At 34.5% G+C, this 25,328-nt stretch overlaps 1 protein-coding gene across 5 annotated transcripts; it reads left to right on the forward strand.

Moving 5' to 3' along the window:
• The first annotated feature begins 1,466 nt into the window (after window positions 1-1,466).
• On the forward strand, window positions 1,467-22,731 carry LOC108612884 (limbic system-associated membrane protein). Of its 5 annotated transcripts, none has more exons than XM_089468628.1 (10): window positions 1,467-1,687; window positions 12,319-12,401; window positions 12,549-12,992; window positions 16,999-17,068; window positions 18,057-18,395; window positions 18,452-18,721; window positions 18,967-19,064; window positions 19,119-19,421; window positions 19,489-19,659; window positions 19,727-22,731. In XM_089468628.1, exons 4-10 carry the CDS (start codon window positions 17,023-17,025, stop codon window positions 19,889-19,891), a joined length of 1,392 nt encoding a protein of 463 aa, XP_089324754.1. In that variant the 5' UTR covers window positions 1,467-1,687; window positions 12,319-12,401; window positions 12,549-12,992; window positions 16,999-17,022; the 3' UTR covers window positions 19,892-22,731. The 5 variants fall into 5 exon arrangements, with proteins under 5 accessions (XP_089324754.1, XP_089324755.1, XP_089324751.1 ...); XM_089468627.1 differs by lacking the exon at window positions 1,467-1,687 and adding an exon at window positions 9,102-11,767 and having other exon boundaries at window positions 11,837-12,401; XM_089468629.1 differs by lacking the exon at window positions 12,319-12,401.
• The last annotated feature ends 2,597 nt before the right edge of the window (window positions 22,732-25,328 follow it).

The raw sequence follows: 25,328 nt of genomic DNA on the forward strand, positions 1-25,328 counted from the left end.
TCCGAAGATATAAGAGCTAGAGACTTGAATTTTTTTTTTAAATGACCGTTTATACAGCGCGGACGTCGAGTTTGCTTTTAAAATTCGATAAATCATCCCGTTATGTTTTTATCGAGTAAAAACATTCAAGTTCAAATCAGATGCCACTATAGCTAATTGTGAATGATTTTTCTTTTTTTTTAATTTCTCAAATATTCAATATAATAAGTAGATCATATGCTGAAAGTTTCATTAAATTCCGTTCAGTCAAAAATTAATAAAAAAAAAAAATCAAATATTTGGCCAATTAACACACGCACGTGCAGCAGCTACAACAAAAACATTCGTTGAATCACATCAGCTGTTAGTTTCATTTAGTTTTGGTAGATGGCGCAGCAGCAGTGAATCTATTTGAGTTTTGCCAGCGCAACTAGCAGGAGTGGGGTGGTCTAGTGTGTTAGCTGCATGACGCTCGATCGAGAAGTCTCGGTTCGAATCCCGATCGATGCAACTGATGTTAATTTTTTTTTAATTGTTTCAAAATATTTTTATATTTTCATAAATGAGTTTTCTATTTAATTTATATTTTTAAATACACTGAAATTGAAATTTTAACTATACTTTATGTGCGTTTTTAATAGTTTGGTTATTCTGGCAGATTCTTAGAATCACATCAGCAGCTAGTTTCGTTTAGTTTTGGTAGATGGCGCTGCAGCAGTGAATCTATTTGAGTTTTGCCAGCGCCACTAGCAGGAGTGGGGTGGCCTAGTGTGTTAGCTGCATGACGCTCGATCGAGAGGTCGCGGTTCGAATCCCGATCGATGCAACTGATGTTAATTTTTTTTAATTGTTTCAAAATATTTTTATATTTTATTAAATGAGTTTGGTATTTTATTTATATTTTTAAATACATCGAAATTGAAATTTCAGCCATACTAAATGAGCATTTTTATTTGTTGGGTTCAGGGTAGTATCTAGTCGAGCACTCTCGACTAGAATTTTCTTACTTGTTATGTATGTATTTAATCTCAATTACTCTTGATTTTTCAATACTGAAAAGTATTGATGGACATTCGTGAATAGCTAAAACATTTGTCAGATTACAGTTTTAAATTTGGATATAAGCAATTAAACTCGCTTTTTGCTTGTTGCTTTTTTTATGAAAACATTGCGACTGACACTAACATTTGAGCACTCGCAATAAGTAATATTTTAATACTCGCAATCTTTCTTTCTATGCGGATAGCTTGCACTCTGAAATCAGCTTTAATATACATACATAGGTACATAAATAGGTATTAAGGATAGCTCGCCATTTAAAATTTCACATTTCACCTAAGAAACTAATCGTATCTATAAAAGTGATTTAGTTATAGTGAGCCCAGGATATTTCTATAGTCGTGTATTCTCACATAAAATTTACAGCTTTTATTTTATTTTAGCCATGGAGTCAACAATACAGTCATTCGCCAAAAGTTCTCTCAGAGCTTTTGAAGTAAAAGCATCTAAAAGTTGGGCGTGCGCAGATCGAAATGAAAATGTTAAGGATAAATACAATTATACTTGTCAGCCAGAAACATTGGTCTATTTTGTAACTGATAAAGATTGTTGTTTTTTTAATTAAGGATACCTAAAAAGTTGTACAACATCTAGAGGAAAAGGTTATTAAATGGAATAAAAATCAATTTGACGCTAAAATAACAATATGGTAAGTCAAAACCTAACTGTTACATATTTAGCCAGTTTTTATAAGTATGTATGTAGATATTTATGTGGGGCTTTTTAAAGGCTCTATGCAATTATGTACATATGTATATGTATATACGTACATACATAGATACATACATAATCTACTACTACTACTATGATTGCCACTGTGTTAAGCTTAAATTGCATTTAGACTATTTTATTATAAATGTATGTATGTATGAATGTTTATGTACATATGTGCATAAATTTAAAGTTATACACATGTACACCATATTTAAATGATTAACTTAGGAAGAATATAACTTTATTCGATAAATTGGCATGTACATATGCATTTAGGTTTTCGGCTAAAAGAGAACTTAACTTCTTAAGCTCCAAAGAAGTCATTTTTTTTTGTATAAATAAGTCTGAATAATTCCGAGAAAGCATCATTATAAAAAGTGGTATACATTAGAGAGCAAACCACTACAATGATAGATATGCATGTATGTATGTATATTTATATGAAAATATACATACGAAAAGAATACATTCCGTGCTACGGAATCTCTCGTTATATAAGTACATATATGCATATACATATGTGCGGTATGTGTATATACTTTGCCACATTTACAATATAAATATGTATGTACATATATTCGCCTCATAAGCTTGATTACATTTGTATGTACATATTTAGGAATATGTACATATATATATGAGGAAATATACATACATAAGTATCTGTATCTACACATAATTATACCCTGAATCCATTTTCAATGGGAAATCAGGGTATAATGGTTTAGTTGAAATGTATGTAACAGACAGAAGGAGGCGGGGCAGACCCCACAAAGTACATATATATATTCTTGATCAGGGCGACGAGCTGAGTTGATTTAGCCCTGTCCGTCTGTCAGTATGTTTGAACGCGTCGATTTCAGAAGATACAAGAGCTAGAGACCTTAATGTTTTTGTAAAATGTCCGTGTATGCCACGCGGATATCGACTTTTGCTTTAAAAATCGATAACTTGCCTCGTTATCTTTTATCGATAAAAATTTATCGAAAATCTGTTATAAAATTATATTTCCTACAACTTTAAAGCTAACGTCTCCAAATTTTTAATGTAGATTTATATGCATTTTATACAATTTCTGTTGTTGTTAAAATTTACCCCCACCCCCAAATCCACCCTCCCATCCACATATTTGTAAAAGGCGTATTTCAAAAACTATACTTATGCTTTGGCAGATGCATGCATATAATCATAATCTGAAAGTTTCATGAAAATCGTATGTTCACTTTTTTTTATATTCGTTTATTAACAACTTTACTTATATAATACAATATGTGTTCAGGTGGCTAAGGGTAGCGCACGATGCTTGCGGGATGCTTGCATTGCTTCCCTTAGCCTGGGACAGCTCGTCTTTGCTCGATTCTACGAAGCTCCATCATAATTGTAGCCGCGAGGGTGTTTATAAGTTTCCAAGCTGCCTCCAATTCCAACATAACGTTAAACATGTTGTCTGCTATAAGGGAGCGGCCCACTGCTTCTTTCAGACAACTCCATGAAGCGTCCACATTCGAATAAGACGTGGTTGGCGTCCTCCACCAGACCTCGTCAGCACCAAGAGCATTCGTCGTTTTCTTCGTGGCCAAAGCGCTTTAAGTAGCTTCGAAAGCACCCATGTCCCGAAAGAATCTGTGAAAGATAAAAATTAACCTTGCCGTGTTTGTGTGTGAGCGTGTGTGTGTATGCGTGTGAGTGTGTGTGTGTGCCAAAAATGATTGAAATAGCTATTGCTTGAAGGGTTCAGGGGATCTGGTAGTCGAGCAGTCTCGACTTAGATGATGATTTTGTGGATAATTTTAAATAAAATTTTAAAGCTATTTCATACTCTGCTCAAAATTCATATCTAATGCTTATATTATCCGGTATATATACGGTATATATATACAATGTGCCGAAAAAAAAAGTGAAATAATGACAACATATTCGATTCAGAGGTTTATTAGAGACTAAAAATACAAATGAATATATGCTGCAGCGCAGGCAGCCGAAAATGAACTTAAAGCATACACGAAAGAATCTCCGTTACAATTAACAGAACTTAACATGAGAATAATGTTAGACAAAGAAATAGACATCCAGCGGTGCTTACATACATAATTTTAACACTCCTTCTCAACGCGATGTCTATTTTACAATATTGTTTCATTTTAAACCTAACATTTCAGTAAATTTCTCATGTTTGACTTTACATAAATTCTTCGTCAATACATCTGCTTTCATTTCATCTGTGGGAACGTACTTTATATCAATAACTTTATTTTTGTACATTTACATGGTATTTTATTTCAATATGCTTGCTACGTGAATGATATTTTGCATCTTTAGCAAGGCATTGCGCGCTCTGATTATCACTGTAAATCAGAACCTTTGTCATCGGCCCGAGCCCCATTTCGTTGACCAGTTTTCTAACGTATACCGCCTCCTTGGCTGCTGTAGAAAGTGCCACGTACTCGGCCTCTGTGCTACTGAGGGCGACCAAATTCTGCTTCTTGGACTCCCAAGAGACTGCTGCTCCAGCAAGGTAGAATGACCAACCCGTAAACGACTTCCGATCGTTACTGTCGCCAGCCCAGTCCGCATCAACAAAACAGTGTATAGGCACACCCGTTTTGTTATAGTGTAGTCTCAACTCTGAGGTACCTTTTAGATATCTCAACACCCGCTTGGCAGCAACCTCATGCTCCTTGTGCGGATCTGCATTTCTCTGCGCCAGCTTAGCCACAGAGTGTATTATATCTGGCCGTGTAGTCAACGCCAAATACAATAACGAACCAATGAGCGATTGATAGCGTGTTTTATCCACCTGGCCGCAGTCAACATCATCGCACTTCGTCTGGAACCCAATTTCCAACGGAGTCGCGCTTGGCTTGCAGTCTTGCATGCCGTAATCCTTCAGCAGATCTTCAATGTACTGCCTATGGCCTATGGAGAGACTACCAGTCTTGCCATCTCGCTCAATCTCCATCCCCAGAAAGTAGTGTAGCTCACCACCATCGACCACGTCGAATTTGCTTGATATGAGCTGCTTAATGTGGGCCACATCTTCTTCTCTGGTACATGCAAGTATAAAATCGTCAACATATACAACAATAATATTCAAATACCCTTTGATCTTGCTTGTATAAATGCACGGTTCACTTGCACATGGGACGAAACCAATCTCCACTCCCGACCGCTCTGTTTCAAGCCGTACAACGACTTCTTCAGCTTCAGTACGCGCTTGGGATGAGTAGCGTCGACAAAGCCCTCTAGTTGTCGCATATACACGTCATCGTGTAGCTCGCTGTTCAGGTATGCTGCAGAAACATCCATCTGATGCAGATGCATCTCGTGCTCGACAGCCAACGCAACCACCAATCTGATTGAGGAGTAACGTGCCACTGGAGAGAACGTTTCCATGTAGTTAACTCCGTATTGCTGTCCGCACCCTTTTGCGACCAATCTAGCTTTAAATCGCTGAACGTTGCCATACTCATCACGCTTGGTGGTAAAAACCCATTTACAACCAATAGCCTTTTCGCCTGCTGGAAGATCGACCAGACTCCATGTCTCAGTGTTCTTCAGGCTATCATACTCCTTCTGCATCGCCGATCTCCAGTTTTCAGATTGCTCTGACTGAAATGCATCCCTAACACATGTGGGAACAACAACATCTCGAGCATCCAGTACATTCAGAACATTGTACTCTTTTCGTAGACGACCTGTACGCCCAGTGCGAACAATTCGTGGTCTCCCTGGACCTCTTTTACCTGTCACCTGCTCATCCTCAGCATCTTCTTCGTCACCACTTTGACACTGCCTATCAACTGTTGGACTTTGCTGCTGCTCATCAGGATCGTGACTTTCTTCATCTTGCTCGCAATCAACTTTTTCATCTGGCTCAAGGATTAGCACATCTGACTTACGTGATGATCCTTGATCGTGCTCCAATCCCGTCCTGAACTTGTGCTCTAAAAACACAACGTCTCGGGATAACACAACGCTTCTTTTGACAGGGTTGTACAGACGATAAGCTTTGGCAGTCTCAGAATAACCTACCAGCATATGCTGCTCGCCTTTTGCTGAAAACTTGTTTTTATGCTTTTTATTTAATACAATAGCCTCCATACCAAATACTTTTAAATGGGATACGCTCGGTTTTTTCCCATACCAATCCTCATATGGAGTTTTGCCAATCAAAGCTGCAGTTTCAGCCCTATTGCGAAGATACGCAGCCGTCATTATCGCCTCGCCCCAAAAAGATTCACTAACTCCAGCATGCACCATCATACTTCGCGCCATTTCCACCAGTGTTCAGTTGGCGCGCTCCGCCACACCATTTTGTTGTGGAGTGTGGGGAACAGTTAGTTGTCTTTTTATACCATGGCTCGATAAGAACTTTTCAAATGTACCGCTCAGGTACTCACGCCCGTTGTCGCTTCTTATAGCCTTTATGCGTTTGCCAGTCTGATTTTCAGCCAACTTCTTAAAGTCTTTGAATTTCTCAAATACATCACTTTTATTCTTTAACATGTACACCGACATATAGCGCGATTTATCGTCAATAAACCTTGCAAAATAGCGCGCTCCACCTTGTGATGCCGTACGCATGGGTCCACATATGTCTGTATGAACTAAAGCTAGTAATACTTTTGAGCGGTTTTCTGACACTTTGGGAAACCTTTTCACGCAAATCTTACTTTTTGCACACGTTTCGCACACAAAGTCATTTGTATTACACACACTAGCCGGAAGTCCATGAACCATGCCCTGTTTGATCATTTTATTTAGGCTATCAAAATTCAGATGCCCGAACCGATCATGCCATTTCACCAATTGATTCACATTTGCATTTACATTAGCTGCAACTACTGTGTTCATGCTACTTTCAAACAAAAACAAATCATTATGTTTTTCTGCAACTAGCCAGTTTTCATTGTTACTGTCTTTAACAAACACTTTGTTTTTCACAAAAATTACTTTTAACCCTTTTTCAGTTGCCTTTGACACAGATATAAAATTGCATTGTAAGTCTCTCGCATATAAAACGTCGCGCAATTCGATCGTATTATTTCTCCACTTAAGCAACACTGTCCCGCAACACTCGGTTTCTATGTAATTATCGCCTGCTAGTTTTATTTTCTCTTTGTGCTCACGCATATGTATAAACATTGATTTGTCCGCGCACAAATGAGCTGTAGCACCACTGTCCACGCACCAGACAGTTTTTGTCAACTGGATTTTTCCAGAAAATAGAACACCGAAAAAGCCTTTTTACCGCTCTTTTCGATCGCTTTTTCGCTCTCGTTGTATTTAACACCCTTTTTCTCTTTTAATCTGCACTTCGCCGCGAAATGCCCGTTTTGCCCGCAAAGCCAACACTTCATGTCTTTCGGGTCTTTCTTTGTCTTGTTTCGTTTACCGTTTGTTGGACGCGACGAAAAAATTGTATTCTCGCTTTTTTCACCCTCGTCGCCTACGTTGCGCCTCTCTCCTTCTTCCATCAATTTGATTTTTAGAGCGTTAAATGAAGGCAATGCGTCTCGTGTCTCGATAGCGACTACGAAATTGTCCAACCCTTCATGTAAACTTGCTAGTAATATTATTACAAGCATTTCATCAGCCACTTGCACTTGTATTTCTCTTAATTTTTCTACGACATTAGAAAAATTAGCCAAATGCTCACGAACACTGTCTGTAGCTGACATTTTCATATACAACAGTTGCTTGAACAACTGTACTTTACGCGCGGGTCCCGACGGCATATAAACCTCGGATAACTTTGTCCACGCTTCTCTCGCGGTTCCACAGTGCTTTATATAGTTTATCTCCGACGCTTTTACAGATAACAAAATGCTAGCTAGAGCCTTCTCATCTTTGCTATCAAACGACGCTTTCTGTTCCACGGTATCGTTCTCATTTTTCAATAACCGTCCACATGTCACCGACCACAAGTCAGAATGAATTAACAGACTTTTCATCTGCACTGACCACGAACTATAGTTTTCACTATCTAGTTTCTCAATTGCAAACATTGAACTCATTTTGCACACATTAGTTTGACACACGCTTTAACTAATAAATCGAGTCTCGTATGTGAATTTTTTCAATCACCAGCACAGCTTTCACTTTCCGCTGCCTGGGCCCATAACCTATTCGATTCAGAGGTTTATTAGAGACCAAAAATACAAATGAATATATGCTGCAGCGCAGGCAGCCGAAAATGAACTTAAAGCATACACGAAAGAATCTCCGTTACAATTAACAGAACTTAACATGAGAATAATGTTAGACAAAGAAATAGACATCCAGCGGTGCTTACATACATAATTTTAACACAACAAATTTAAGCATTAAAAGACGCTGTTAAAAATGTATATATATATAAGTTATAAGACTATCGACAATCTAAGGAGGCTGGAAAGTCAAGTCAGACATTCAAGAGTAGAAACCAACCAGTGGAACAGATTTAGTTCAGTTTATATTCAGACTAGAGAGAGTTTAAACCTATTGTTCCAAATTATATCAAATATATTATTTCTTTGAACACCAAGTTGTTATATATTCACAAGAACCCAACACAGCGTCCCCAATCACTAGTACTCTAGTGTGGGAGCTCCTAACAAATTATATATATACAGTAGAATCCTGTTATAGCGACACTCAAGGGACCGTTGATTTTACGTCGCTATACCCGGAGGACGTTTTAACCAGAAAGAGTAACAAATATTTTTTTTTCATTTTTTTACGGTTGCCCTGTTCGTAATAGCTTTTACTATAAGCAAAATTTAAATTTTTAATCAAAAAACAACCATTTTTTATATAACTATTTCAATAACATGGTTTAGAAACATTTTTGTGACGTCGGCATTGTTCTTTGTCTCTCTCCCTCTCTATGTCTTAGCAGCCTTTGTGGCGTTGCTACGCACATAAGCCAGGGTACTGATCACTGATCAATACATACATGTATACATTTCTAACAGCGTCTTTTAATGCTTAAATTTGTTGTCATTATTTCGGATTTTTTTTCGGCACGTCGTGAGTCCGGTGACTCAAAAATATGAAAAAAATCGTCGGCATAAGCGGATTGTCGTTAAAATCGGAGACGTACTAAGCGGAGGCTCTTTCATATAAGTTTTTATGGGGACCAACCAAGCCATCAACATATATATACAGTGACGAACTAAATTATTGGCACAGCAAGGCTTTATAACTTTATAGAAATTTTTCAAATATTTTGAAACGTTTTTTTAATGAAACAAAAAATTAACCAAATAGAATAGGAGATCTTTTAAGTTACACAAAAAAAATATTCCGAAAAACTTCATCGTACATTTAAAAAAAATTAAATAACCAAAAAAAAAGCTAAATTTTGCTGAACAAAATTATTGGCACACTTAGTATTTTTTGGGTTTTTTTTTAACAATTTGAACGATTGTGCAAAACCATTTTGCATTTCACTATATGTTATGTTTCTTTATTTAAAGCTTCGCAAATTTCAATTTTAATATAAAAAATTTTGTAAGAATTTAGCATATTTTATTACTTTTTTTAATAATGGCACCTAAGCTAAAAGAGACATCGATAGATCAGAGGAAAATGATCTTGCATTTGGATGATCAAGGCAAATTTTATGCTTAAACCAGAGAGATAATAGAAAAACCCGATTTTCTATTCGCAGCTAATTCATAAACATACAGGTCGCCTTTAGTTGTTGAACAGCCATGAATGCAGGAAAATCGTTCGAAAGGTGAATGTTAATCCCAAAATAACATCTACACAGATTTCTGCTGAAGTTACAAAAGAAACGGGTAACGATATGCACCCGATTACGATACGAAGAGTACTGCACATGGCCAAATACAAAGTGCGTATGGCTAGACGAAAACCGTGCATCAAAGGTGCTGATAAAAAGCGTTTGGAGTACGCTAAGGAAAATTTTAGCAAGCCATCTGATTATTGAAGTCAAGTCTTCTTCTGTGATGAGTGGAAATTCAATATATTTTGATCGGATGGGCGTTAAACTGCTTAGAAAATGCCGAATACTTCGTTTCACAAAATCAAAATTACGCCAAGCCTTAAGCATAGTGGTTGTGGGGCGATGGTCTGGGGTTACATATCTGCAGCAGGTGTGCCCGAATTGGTATTTGTAGATGGTATAATAGACAAACATTTGTATCTAAATATTTTGAGTGATAGCCTTAAAAAAAATTCTGAAAAGCTACAACTACCAAGCTCGTTCACATTTCAACATGACAATGACCCCAAGCATTCTGCCCATATCGTCAAAATATGGCTACCGCCCATGTGTTACCGCACTCACCACTATCTCCAGACCTAAATAGAATTGAACGCTTGTGGAAAGAATTGGATAGGCGCATCTCAAATCGGGTAATAAAACAAGTCGACCTAAAACAAGCTCTTATTGAGGAATGGCAAAAGTTAGTGAAGACGTCACTCAAAAATTTTTTTCGAGGCCAAACCTATTATTAGCCATTATTAAAGTTTAAAAGATACATACTCAATGTTAATTATAGTTATTATCAAATTTTTTCATAACATTTTTATGTTTTTTAATTTTTTGTTTTTAGTGTGCTAATAATTTTGTTCAGCAAAATCGAGGTTTATTTTTGGTTATTGAATTTTTTTTAAAAGTTGAAGTTTTTCGCAATATTTTTACTGTATAATTTAATAAATACCCAATTCTAGTTAGTAAATTTTTTGTTTCGCCAAAAAACGTTAAAAAACAATTACAAAATTGCTTTAAAATTTAAAAAGCTTGCTGTGCCAATATATATAAAGTTGAATTTTATTTATGATTATGAGATGCCCTGAATCACAGCCGATCTGTTTTTTTTTAAACATATTTTTAACCAATTTTAACTAATTGAATTTTTTTCACCCAAAAATAATTAATCTACATTACCGCGGCCACGTGCCCTACCCCTACTATAGTTGTTTTGGGTGGACCTCATCAAGCGAATGTGATGGTGGTAAATAATACAGTGGAATCTTGGTTGGTCCCCATACAAACTTATATGAAAAAGTCTCCCCTTAGTACGTCTCCGCTTTTAACGACAATCCGCTTATCCCGACGATTTTTTTTTTCATATTTTTGAGTCACCGGACTCACGACGTGCCGAAAAAAAATCCGAAATAATGACAACAAATTTAAGCATTAAAAGACGCTGTTAGAAATGTATATATGTTTCTATTTATCAGTGATCAGCGTGTACGTAGCAGCGACACAAATGCTGCTAAGACACAGGGAGAGTTTTCGAATGTTTCGATACCATGTTATTGAAATCTATATATATAAAAGAGAGTTGTGTAAAAGTGCTCCAACACTTATAACTTGATATGTGCTGGACCAATTTTGATGGTTTTTGATTTGTTGGATTTGTCTCCGCCACGAGTAGGTCAGTAGATCTTTAAAATACTGAAAAAATTTGACGAATACTTGAAAAACGCGGGTTTTTCCCTAAAGATTCAAATTTCCATTTATACTCAGTAGCCTTGACAACAGTGACAGTTTCGGTGCTGTATAGAAGTAAATAAACAAATGTAGGCAGTCAGTCTACGGCACAGCCTCGAGCAAACCTGAAGACTATTCAACAAAAAAAAAAAAAAAAAAAAAAAAAAAATTCCAATTCAAAAAGAAAAATATTTCAAATCAAAAATCTTCAAAAATTAAAAAAAAAAACAAAAGATTAAAACCTGACTGTTCAAAAAATAAATAAAAAATTCAAAATTCGAAATTAAAAAAAAAAAGGTAATTATTAAAAAGTGTATTTTTGGCTTTTTATATTTTTGGACTTTTAAACTTTATAAATATTTCAAATCAAAAATCTGCAAACATTTAAAAAAAATCAAAAGATTAAAACCTGACTAATCAAAAGTAAATAAAAAATTAAAAATACGAAATTAAAAAAAAAGTTAATTATTAAAAAGTGTATTTTTGGCTTTTTATATTTTTGGACTTTTAAACTTTATAAATAATAATTGTGCGCGTGCGTACAAAAGCTAAATCTCGAAAGTTCAGGTATTTGTTTGTCTCAAACATAAATTTGTGTAAATTATTTATATTTATATTTCTCGATTGTTTTATGAGATTTTGTGCGAGGGCATATTCAGTGTTACTATTGATAAAAATGCCGCGTCCTAGAAGATCTAATCTTTCCCGGCGGACCCATAATGCAATTAGGCATCGGAATATCGTGAGTCAATTATCTGACGAAGATCGAGAAATCGCCCGAGAAAGGCGCCGCGTTAGTACCAAGCAAAGAAGGGCCTTAATTCGTGCTTCTCAAAGAGAGGCAGCCCGTGAAACGGCAATAAGAAATGGGTCAAGGATTGATTTGAATCGAGCAGTGTTTCGATATGATTGCACCATTGACTACAGCTTGAATCGTTTAGTTTGCATTGGTCCAATGGACGTTGTTTGCCAGCATTGTGGCGCATTGAAGTTTGCTGGTGAAACGCCCGGTTTGTGCTGCCTTAGTGGTAAAGTGACATTGCCATTAGTGGTCCCGCCACCAGAGCCATTGCGTTCCCTGCTTTATGGCGAAACACTACAATCACAACATTTTCTAGCGAACACTCAAAGATACAATGCCTGTTTCCAAATGACATTTGGGGTGGAAATTATTGGATACGGATATAATCCGACATTTAAGGTAATTTACGTTAAAAATTTTATTTTCTATGACTGTCAAAAAAAAAAAAAAAAAAAAAAAAAAAAAATGTTTGGAATAATGTAGTTTGTTAGATTTCTGTAAAAAGTGTTTGTAAATCTAACTATAACTATGGCTTTGAATTTAAAGATTCAAGGCCAGAGTGGCCATCGCATTGGATCATTGCAACCTATTGAAGATGCACAGCACAAATTCTTGCAAATATACTTCATGGGCAATATGGAAGAACAACTTGACCGGCGTCAAGAAATGAACACAGCTATGAAAAGAGCAATTCTCCAAGATTGGCATGCTTAGAAATTTAAACCAACCGAAACTGTGCAATGGAACGCGTTTGGTGATAAGAAAACTGATGAGCAATGTGATTCACGTGTCGATACTCAAAGGAAAATTTAAAGATGAAGTTCTTATTACTAGGATTCCGATGATCCCAACAGATATGCCCTTTGAGTTTAAACGAATTCAATTCCCGATTCGTCTTGCCTTCGCCATGGCGATCAACAAATCACAGGGCCAATCTTTGACTATTTGTGGCCTTAATCTAGAAAATGCGTGTTTGTCGTTTACCACAAGGTGCTTAAATGAATAATATATATAAATGATTGTTGTTTTGATTACAAAATTAATTTATTTTTATGTTAAACCCATTTATAAAATATTTTTTTTGTTGAATGATTATACCAAATGAACATAATAAATGTTTTATTACCCACTACGGGAGTCTTAAACAGGTGAAATTTCATATTGTATATTTCTATACTATACATTCGCACTTATACGCTTTGCCATATTTTGTTATTTTCAAAGTTTTAACCAAAACAAACAGTCGATATTATTTTTCTGAAAGCACTAAGCTAAAAAAACAAATTACAAATGTATAGCCGAGACAGCGGGATCCCCTAAATCCTTCGCTAAAGTGATATTCCAACTGACATTCGCTCGACAAATAAGTTACCATAATATTGGCCACATTGCAGCTCAAGCGCAGTCGCTGCTAAACGCGCAGTTAGCAGAGCTCGTACTTATGCGTGTGCGTTTGTACATAAAAGATTCATAGAATGATAGGAATATTAGCTCTTTGCAGTGTTAAGGCGATCTCCTATTCGGGCAGATACTTGTTTCCTTTTTATACCCTGAACCCATTTTCAATGGGAAATCAGGGTATAATGGTTTTGTTGAAATGTATGTAACAGGGAGAAGGAGGCGTGGCAGACCCCACAAAGTATATATATTCTTGATCAGGATGACGAGCTGAGTTGATTTGGCCCTGTCCGTCTGTCTGTCCGTCTGTCCGTCTGTCCGTATGTATGAACGCGTCGATTTCAGAAGATATAAGAGCTAGAGACTTCAAATTTTTTTTAAAATGTCCGTAATTACAGCGCGCATATCAAGTTTATCATTAAAATTCGATAACTCATCCCGATCTTTTTTTATCGATAAAAAACCTTATCGAAAACCAGTTATAAAATTATATCTTCTACACCTTTATTGCTAGAGTCTCCAAATTTTTAATGTATGCTTATATGCAATTTATACAATTTCGGTTTTTGTTAAAATTTACCCCCCACCCTGAAATTCACCCCCTCACCCTCACTTTTGTAAAAAGCGTATTTCAAATACTAGAGACTTGTGCTTTGGCAATTACATGCAAATCTTAGTTATAATTATAATCTGAAAGTTTCATGAAGATCGTACGTCCATAAAAAAAGTTAATAAACAATTAAGTTCTCATAGTAAGCGCTCACTGCCGCCCATGCGTGTTTATGCTTGTGTGTGTATATGAATGTAAATGTTTGTGTATGTGTGTGTATGTGTTTGTGTATGTGTGTATGTATGTGTGTGTGTGTATGCGTTTGTGTGTGTATGCGTGTGTGTGTGTATGTGTGTCTGTATGCGTGTGTGTATGCCTGTGTGTGCGTACGTGCGTGTGTGTGTGCGTGTTTCTTGTGTAAGCTGAAAGACGCGAAAAGTTATTGAAATATCTATTGCTCCAAGGGTTCAGGGGATCTCGTAGTCGAGCAGTCTCGACTAGAGCTTTCTTACTTGTTATACCCTGAACCTGTTGAAAATGGGAAATCAGGGTATAATGGTTTTGCGAAAAAGTATGTAACGGGCAGAAGAAATCATCGCGAACCCCATAATGTATTTAGTATAAGTATAAAGTATATTTTTGATCAGCACGACGAGCTGAATCGATACAGTCCTGTCCGTCTGTATGAGTGCGTCGATCTCAGAAGATACAAAAGATAGAGAGATATTTGGCATGCATACTCGTGTATACCATACGCAGTACAAGTTTATCATATTTTTTCCGAAAACTCAGCCGATTACTTTTTTTATCGAGAATAATCGAAAAATTGATTTCGTTTTTTCAGTCTAATTTGAACACTTGTAGACCTAGAGACTTCAAAGTTACTGCGTATAAACAGTTGATCGATGTAAATGTTTTGAAATTTACGGATTTTGTATACCACGCCCCCTTCGCCCACAACTTGTAAAAAACGCATTTCAAGTACTAGAGGCTTGTGCTTTGGAATGTACACGCATTTTAACCATATGATCACGCTCTGAAAGTAATAAAGATAGTCCATCTAGAAAAGAAACTATTCAACAATTAAATTTTCATAATATTGCCCACACCGCAGCGCAGCCCAAGCGCTGTCACTGCTAACTGCGCAGTTATCAGAGCGCATGATTATACGTGCATGGAGATGCATTTGTATGCATGTGTGCATGAAAGAATTGCAGGATGAGTAGAATTTCAGCTTATAGGGTTCAGGGTATGTTCTAGTCGAGCAGTCTCGACTGGAGCCTTCTTGCTTGTTGTTTTTGACAAACATGCTAATTGTGGTGTCTGAATTTATAAATAACAATATAACATCAACAACAACATAATACAGTCGAGTCTCGATAATTCGAAATGGCAAAGGAACACAATTTGTTACGGAATTACCGAGGTTTTCGATTTACCGAGTTTAAAAAATCAACATACGAATTTAAGGTGCTTTTATATTTATGGCGTTTCAACAATTTTAACTTATTTAAAATAAATTTAAAAAATTATCATTTCAATATTATTTATTTAAAAAACAAAATTAAAACTAGTAAGAAAACTCTAGTCGAGAGTGCTCGACTAGATACTCCATGAACCCAACTAATATGTAAAAGTATGGCTAAAATTTTAATTTCGATGTATTTAAAAATATAAATGAAATACAAAAATCACTTAATGAAACAATTAAAACAAGTATGAAAGCTGTAGTCGAGACTGCCCGACTACGAGATCCCCTGAACCCTTCGAGCAATAGCTGTTTCAATCATTTTTCGTGTCTTTCTGCGTACACAAGACACACACACGCATACACACACACACACACACACACACACATACACACACATATACACACACATACACGCACACACACAGAGATACGCACGCACGTATAAACACGCATTGGCTGCAGTGGTGGCTACTATAGGAACCTAATTGTTCAATTACTTTTCTTGTGGATGTACTTTCTTCATGAAACATGGATATACTTGTATTTGCCAAAGCGCAAGTCGTTAGTATTGGAAATACGCCTTTTACAAATGTGAGGGTGAGGGGAGACTCTAGCTTTAAAGATGTAGGAGATATAAATTTATTACTGGTTTTCGATAATGTTTTTAGTCGATAACAAAATAACGGGGCAATTTATCGATATTTAAAGCAAAACTCGATATGCGCGTGCTATACACGGACCTAGAAAACAAAATTTTAAGTCTTTAGCTCTCATATCTTTTGAGATCGACGCGTTCAAACATACGGACGGACAGACGGACAGGGCAAAAAAGACTCAGCTCGTCGCCCTGATCAAGAATATATGTACTTTGTGGGGTCTGCCTCCTTCTGTCTGTTACATACTTTTAACCAAACCATTATACACTGGTTTTCTATTTTTAATGGGCTCAGGGTATAAAAATGAAGAGGAAATTTGATTCTCGCCTAAAGAACATCATTAGGACAAGAATTTAAGAAGTCATTAGCGAAAGCTTTGCAAATTCTACTAACTATACCTGTTTCAGTTGCTTTCGCTGAAAGACCATTCAGCAAACTTAAATCTGTCTGTCGTGAAGAATTTTTAATTTTGTTTTAAATTTTGAATGCAATGATATTTAATGTTTCTTTTGAGTAAAAAAAAATTTTGGGTAATCAAATTATTCTAGTATCGTTTTTTAAACTCACGCAACAGCAAAGATCGTTTAGCCGCCCTCAAATCATTGCGCCCGGGGCGTCCTACTCCCCCCACCTAGTTACATCACTATGAATTAAAAAATACATATACAGTCGACTCTCGTTATTTCGAAATTCAAGGGACTCTTAAAATATTTCGAATTGTCAAGTGTTTAACCATATGAGTACGTATTACTGCGTCTTAGCAATGATTTTTAGTTCGAATTACTGAGTGATAACTTTGAATTAATGAGAGGTTCGAAATAACGCAGGTTTGAAATAACAAGAGTCGACTGTATTACATTTTCTATGTAAATTTGCTACTAATTTATATTAAGCAATATGTATTATGTATTTCTCTTCCAGATACTTTGCAATCAGTGGGCAACTATGCAATTCTTCATTTATTTTTTGGCTATATCGATTTCATTTACAGGTAAGTGCATTTCAAGTATGTATGTTGGTCAAACAACTTAAATATTTAATAATATTTAAGGACCGAAAATAATTAAAATTTACTGCGTTCAGAAATATAGCAGGGCGACACGCCAAGCACACAATACAACAAATATAATCTACATATGTATTTAAATAATTGATATGAAGAGGAGTGAAACAATAAGGTGATCTGTTTAGCAGCAGGTAATACAAATATTGAATTCTTTTCTGATATGTTAAATAGATTTCAGATAGAATATGAGATTCCCCAAACCCCTCGAGGAACTGATATATATTTCAATAATTCTTCGCTTTTTTCTGCTTTTACAAGAAACATACTCACAGACACACATAGGCACGCACGCACAAGCACGCATGGCCTGCAGCCTGCAGTGCAAGCTTACTATGGGAACTTAATTGTTTAATAACTTTTCTTGGGGATGGACTTTGCCATCGAAATTATCTAAAATACATTTGAGTCTACATTTAAAATTTGGAGACAAGCTTTGTTGGAGATATAATAAAATAATTTATTTTCGATAAGGCTTTTAATCGATAAAAAACCCGGATGAGTTCTCGACTTTTAGAAATAAACATCGCGTTATATGCACATATATACGGACATTTAAAAAAATTAAAAAATTAAATTTAAAATTCATTAGTATCATGAGGCTTGACTAATCTGCTTCTATCGCAATTGCCATTCTGTTAATAGTATTCTAAAATTAATACAGACGTTTGTATAGAGTAGATGCGTTAATTTACTTAACTCTACAGCTTAACCGATGAGATAAAATTTTCAAATGATTTATGAAACAATTGAAACATCAATTTCAAGTATTTTGCAGATATTAAAATATAAGAAGTAGTCATGTTATGTTTAACGTCAATTAAAATTAAAACTAATATTTTTTTATATCAGTTAAAAAAAAAAAAGTCCTCTAAATTTTATCTAGCTTTTAAAGCCATTTATGTTCCTTTTTTAGTTTCCATTTCAGAGGGATCATTCATACTACCAGAAAATGAAGCTCCTACAACAGCACCAAAATTTTTGTCTAGGGGCCACCTTTACAAAGTAATAGTAGGCGAAACAATTGAATTACCATGTAAAGTTCAAAATCTTGGTTCATACGTATTACTATGGAGAAAAGGCTCTTCCGTGCTCACTGCTGGCCATTTAAAAATTACAAGAGATCAGAGATTTAAGATTGGTGCAGACTACAACCTTCAGATAAATGGAGTTAAGACTCAAGATGCCGGCGACTACATATGTCAGCTTGGAGACCAGGAAAATCGAGATCAGGTCCACACGGTGGAAATCTTAGGTATTTTCAAAATATTAATCATCTCCCTATAAATTATTAATATAATTATTTTACAGTTCCGCCAACGTTGAGGGCCCTTCCACATAATGGTCAAGTAACTGCGCGAAAGGGAAGCACAGTTACACTTGAGTGTAAAGCATCAGGCAATCCTGTTCCAACAATATACTGGTTTAAGAAAGACGTTTACTCTGGGCCAACTCATTTATCAGACAGTTCAACATTGATTTTAGAAAATGTCGATAGACATCACGCAGGGACATATCAATGTTCCGCCGATAATGGTGTTAAAGAAAGAGTATCAATGGATATACAGCTAACTATATTATGTAAGTAGATCTACATACATTTTTGCAAAATACAACTTTATATTGGTAGGTAATATGTAAGTTTCAACACAGATCAATTATGAACCATCCCGATATCAGGAAATCTATATTAGATTCTATTAATATTTCATTCCAATTGGTGGCTGTGTACTGAGGAATTTCTAAGATAAGAAGAAATCACAAAAAAGATTTCAAATACAAGTAGTAATATTTACTAATTATTTTATGAACTTTTTTCATTAAAGCACCTCCTGAAATTACGGTAGAGAAAGCTTGGGTTCACGCTGCAGAAGGATATGATATAGAGCTAGTGTGTGTGGTTCATGGGGATGTAAATTCTGAAGTAAGTTATAAACGGAGAAGGTAGAAAAATATTAATGTGAAATTACTTCAATAGATGCTGTGGTACCAGAACTCGTTCCTACTGGATCCAACTGATCGACGTTCCATGTATCCTCATGATGATAGATACAGTCTCATTATTCGAAATTTCCAACAAACTGATTTTGGAAACTATAGTTGTGTTGCCGACAATGCGCTGGGACGTACAAAGAAATACATTGAGGTTTCTGGAAGACCAGGTCCAGCTGATTTTATCTCGCCAGCCTTAAGTGGCTTTTTAGATCATTATAACTTGACTTGGACTATAGAGTCGATACCCCCTCTAGAAGAAATTAAGTTATTGTACCGGAGGCTGCTGGTAAGTACTAAAAGAAAAAAATAAATATTGACAAATATATGTTCCTAATCAAACCAACAATTTTTAGATGAACGAAACCTACCAGCATCCCGGTAAATGGCACGAATATCATATAAAACCTATTCCGATTCGGACAGACGGTACACATTATTTAATGTCATACGTCATACGGAACCTGGAACATAATGCTGTCTATGAGGCAATAGTGCAAGCTAAAAACAAATATGGATGGAATGAGGTTTGGATATACATTTTAGCTATAGCTAAAATAGCTTAATAGCTAAAAAATTATTTATATATTGTAGATCAGTGATATTCATCAGTTCTATACACGCAATCATGATCTTCTCCTGGACATAGATATGGAATATAAAATGGGCATTTCAAGTTGCAATCGATTAGCAATCACCATGGATGTTATAATTTTACTATATAGTATTTTTATTTTATCGGTCAAGATTATTATTTAAAAATATTTAATCATTTGCAAATCTAAGTTCAAAGGTGCCTTACTATGTATTTAGAATATGTACATATTTATAATATTTAGTAGATATTGAAAGTTATGTTGAGGTAAGAGAATCATACAGTAACACACTCAATTCGCTAGTGTATTAAAGATTTTAGTTTAGTTATTTTATCAAGTCAAAAATATATTAAAAAATCAAGATTGAGTTTAAACTTATGTAAATACATATAGGAATATAAATATATATAATTTTTGTTATTTATACTAGTTATATTGAATCATCATTATTTTTGGTTGATATATATTTCCTGTATGTTTCAAATAAGCAAGCATAGTATTACAATGTTATTGAATTTTCTAAATGGAATAACATATGTTTATTAAATAAATGTAGTAGTATAATTCATATGTAATAAATGACAACAAAGTAAAAATAAGTAAGAATATTGAAGTCGGTCTCTGCCGACTTTGTCATATTCTCTCAAAAAAAGCGGCAAAGATTAGTAAAAATTCGAGTAAAAGAAAATGAATAATTTTTAGTTTGTGAGCGAGTATTTTCATCCCACTGGTATATAAGTAGTTATGTAGATTCAAATAACGAAGACAGGCATACCATACCAAAAATTTTAAATGCTTATTTTGATTATGTTGTACATCTACAAATATTAAAAGTTCATATATAATTTTACTTAGCGAATGGTTGATTTGCTCAGTTTAATAATATCTCCATTTAAAGATTTTTATTTCGAAGATGTGAAGATTAAAATATTTACAAATTCATTGTTCTGCCGATATACTGCCGACAAAAAAATTTTAAATAATAATACAAAATTTGCTATTCCCATAAATTGGCAAAATCTTAGGCGTACGAGATGTATATATATAATTAAAAGTGTGTATTGAATTATAAATTATTGCATTTCGAGATATCTTAACTAAATTATTCCTTAGCCACGTGAATATGATTTTATATTAAGGTATTTTTTTTTTCATTTTTGCCTCTATTGGGTTTACTGAAATGTATCATTACCAAAAGATTATATTTGTATATTGGAAATAATAACATACATGTATATACAATATAATTTAAATGTAAGCTATAAAGAGTTCTAGTACTGTTAGATCATGATTAAATACTTGACGATATCAAATATAAAAAAAATATAAAAACCAATACGATATAAGAACTAAATAATCAAATTAACTTAAGTAATAATTTACAGATAATCTAAAATATTTATGGGATAAATCCTAATGAGTCTTGAGATATTAAGTAAAAATATTGCAAATACTAAATACTAAAGTATTTACTGTTTTTAATATGTAATAATATATATATATAAGCGATCGCCCTTGAGATGAGCAAAGAAAATCCCAATCAAAGCGTCAGCAATTTAAATCATTTAATACATTCAGCTCACATTAAATAAGAAAATTAAAATAAGAAAGACTTTCGTGTCATTACAATTTTAAGCTGTCTCATTCACACATGTGAACTGATACCTTGAACTTTACCTATTGGTATTAAATATGCTGGTATTGTGGACAACGAATTTCTGGAATAATCATTAATTTTTCTTATTTTGTACAAAGTATCAAACCGAATTTTTTTTCAACCTATAGCTTAGGTACCATCCTAGTCGTTACGTGTCGGCTACTGTACTTATTGGTGAATTAAATTCGAATTGGAAAGTTAATGCTATCTATGAACATTTTAGATTTTCTTTTTTATTATGTTGTGGAGAATTTCATTTGTATACCATAAACCCTGCTATAGTTGGAATTCAGGTTTATAATGTATGTAACATGAGAAGGTTGCGTAGCATACCCATATATAATATATATTTTCTGATCAGGATGGCGATATGAGTCAAGCCGGCTGTCCATCCGTCCGTCTGAGTGTCTGTCGGTCCGTGTCAACCACAAAAGCTGGAGGCTGGATATCGTGTATGCCAAACTCATTACAAATTTGGTTTTTAAGCATTGCTTGAATATCGTATGAGCTGCTGATCAATAAATAATTAATACTTGTGTAATGTCAAATACATAAAAATATATGTCATCATAAAATATCACGGTCACCTAACCAATACTCTAATGTATATGTATATATATATATATATATATATATATATATATATATATATATATATATATATATATATATATATATATATATATATATATATATATATATATATCGTTGTCACCTGCATTATGTGTGTATAATATAATATAAATAATAGAGCTATACAAACAACATGTATCCCATAAAGAAAACGGAGCGGAGCTAGATTTGTAAATCTGGTTTAAATTTTCAAGAATGATTTATAATTAGGCTTTTTATTAATAATATTTTTACAACAAATAAATATCAGTAATACAGTAGTTATTATTTATTGGCTAAAAAGAGTGGCAACAAAAATCAAATAAGCATTTTTATACGTACATAGTTTTGGGCTGGTCTGTCGTCTAGAATCGGATCGACTTGATTAATTTAGAGTCTATGGATGTGTAGTTATGGTTTAAATTAATTTTGTATCTTCATTTTTATAAAAAAGCAGCAGAAAATAGAGTTCTTTTGAATATCATTTAGGAACCAATTTGAGCTAAATATACTTTTTTAGAATTTGGATACTTAACAGGACTTCAATACTGTTTTAGGACTTTCTGTTAACCCAATATGTTCAGATCTATTCGAAGGATAACTCTAAGTAATACCGGCACTTCAAATATTTTTTTTTCCATTCTTTAACGCTCAACTCATATATACATATTTGGTAAGCGCTATCAAAACAATTGAAAAAGTTAAGAAAATGAAAAAGTAAAATAAAATAAACACAAACAGTATTCCTGTTTTTAACCTACAATTCAGTGATCGATAAATATTTGATAAATGAACGATCAAATTTGAAGCCTATGGGCAATATGTATAGAAGAAAGGCTACTTGCAAAAACTTTCTTAATACCATATTTAAATAACATTTTAATAATCTATAAGAATAGTTGGGTAAATAAAGAGAGTACATATATAGATAAAGCATAGCTCATTGGTCTAGAAAAAAGAAACAGATGCTATCAAATGATCTAAGCACAGACTCGATATTGATAATTTCCATGGTATTTGTTACTTCTGTTTAACTATAGTCTGAGTGTAAACTAAGAAGTAAATAAAATTTAAAAATTGTAATGAGATATATTATATAAGTGAGCCATTAGCTTGATAGCTTTTAAATGTCCGTCTGTTCATAAAATTTTGATAATATTAGTTTGATTAGAATTCACCGAATAAAACAAACGATCAATACCAATACAAAAATATTTTAAGCACCGTCTTATTAGCATTTAAGTAATTAGGTTTTAATTTTAATTTATATAACTAGCTAATTAAGGCACATAAAATTAATAAATTTACTAACCTTAGCTAATAAATAGCCAAAACACATTAAAAGGGAAAAATACATTAAATATAACTGCTAGAATAATATCGATGTAAATGTTTGATAAATAAAAGTCATATCATTTTAATAAGAAACTATAATATTCTATTGTGCGGTTAAGGATGTTCTGTAGATGGTCCATCTTCATTAGAACGTAATAATATCATTAAAATTACATATGGGCATCTCTCTCAACCACAGAAAAAAGTGCAAATTCAATGAATGCATGTGCTGATAACATTTTTTTATAACTAATCGATGTAAAGTAATTAAATTTCATTTAAATTTAACTAATATAAACTAATTTTGCATTTATTCATAACCATAGCTCGCAAATAACTGTTAACACTTTTTCGTTGTCTGCAAATAAGTGTCTTTCACTGACACAGTCAAAAAAACTCAGACAGAAACTGTTTTTGTCGCGTCTGGCTGGGATACAGTTATTTCTGTTTTCGTTTCCTCAAGTCAAACACTGATCGTTTGCTTGAGTCAAATGAAGCAAACTGTCAGTTGCGTTTGTATGGGTAATCACGCGCGATTGCTACGTTCTTTTTGTATGTATGTATGCGAAGGCAAAAACAATTTGTGCTGAGTGTTTTAGTCAAACTGTTTTTTGCTGAGAGTCTTTGTGTGAGGGAAAATCGTGTTAGTCTTTACGCAACACTCATGTGAGAGCGTCATTGCATTGCGTCTGAGCGAAACAGATTCTAAACAAAACAAGTAAGAAGGCTCCAGTCGAGACTGCTCGACTAGGAGATACCCTGAACCCTCTGATATTCTAATCATTCTGCACTTCTTTTATGCACACATACATACACATGCATCCATACGTACGCATAAGCCTGCGCTCTGCTAACTGCGCAGTAAGCAGAGTGTAATCATATGGTGAATATGCGTTTTTTACAAATTGGGGGAGAAGGGGGCGTGGTATCCAAAATCTGTAAATTACAAAATCTTTGTATCGATTAACTTTATATACAACGCAAATTTGAAGACTCCAGGTCTAAAAATGTTCAAATTAGGCTAAAACAACAAAATAAATTTTTCGATTATTCTCGATAAAAAAGTTATCGGACGATTTATCGAAAAAATAAAGCAAACTCGTACTGCGTATGGTACTCACGAGTATGCATGCCAAATTTCAGCTCTCTAGCTCTTCTGAGATCGACGCACTCATACGGACGGACGGACGGACGGACAGGGCTATATCGACTCAGCTCGTCGCGCTGATCAAGAATATATATACTTTGTGGGGTCTGCCACGCCTCCTTCTGCCCGTTACATAATTTTTCACAAAACCATTATACCCTGATTTCCCATTTTCAATGGGTTCAGGGTATAACAAAGAGTGACGCTCAGAGCGAGTCGTGTCTGCACAATTTTGTTGGTTATGATGCGAAGCAGAGGATTAACAAGTGCCAAAGTTCTGTTTTGAGCGTTTATGTTGCACATTTTGTTTTTATACCCTGAACCCATTGAAAATGGGAAATCAGGGTATAATGGTTTTGTTGAAATGTATGTAACAGGCAGAAGGAGGCGTGGCAGACCCCACAAAGTATATATATTCTTGATCAGGGTGACGAGCTGAGTTGATTTGGCCCTGTCCGTCTGTCTGTCTGTCCGTCTATCCGTCTGTCCGTATGTTTGAACGCGTCGATTTCCGAAGATATAAGAGCTAGAGACTTCAAATTTTTTTTAAAAATGTTCGTAATTACAGCGCGGATATCGAGTTTATCATTAAAAATCGATAACTCATCCCGATCTTTTTTATCGATAAAAAACCTTATCGAAAACCAGTTATAAAATTATATCTTCTACACCTTTATTGCTAGTCTCCAAATTTTTTATATATGCTTATATGCAATTTATACAATTTCGGTTTTTGTTAAAATTTACCCCCCACCTCTAAATTCACCCCCTCACCCTCACTTTTGTAAAAAGCGTATTTCAAATACTAGAGACTTGTGCTTTGGCAATTACATGCAAATCTTAGTTATA

The sequence above is a fragment of the Drosophila arizonae genome, chromosome 4 (genome assembly GCF_054131065.1).
Source record: "Drosophila arizonae isolate 15081-1271.41 chromosome 4, UAZ_ARI_1.0, whole genome shotgun sequence".
Classification (NCBI taxonomy): Eukaryota; Metazoa; Arthropoda; class Insecta; order Diptera; family Drosophilidae; genus Drosophila; species Drosophila arizonae.

Excerpts from the sequence above, each read along its gene's own strand:
- LOC108612884 (XM_089468625.1), top strand. Across the intron at positions 18,722-18,966 it reads TATACAGCTAACTATATTAT|CACCTCCTGAAATTACGGTA; the intron begins GTAAGTAGATCT and ends TTTTCATTAAAG. Across the intron at positions 19,422-19,488 it reads TATTGTACCGGAGGCTGCTG|ATGAACGAAACCTACCAGCA; the intron begins GTAAGTACTAAA and ends AACAATTTTTAG.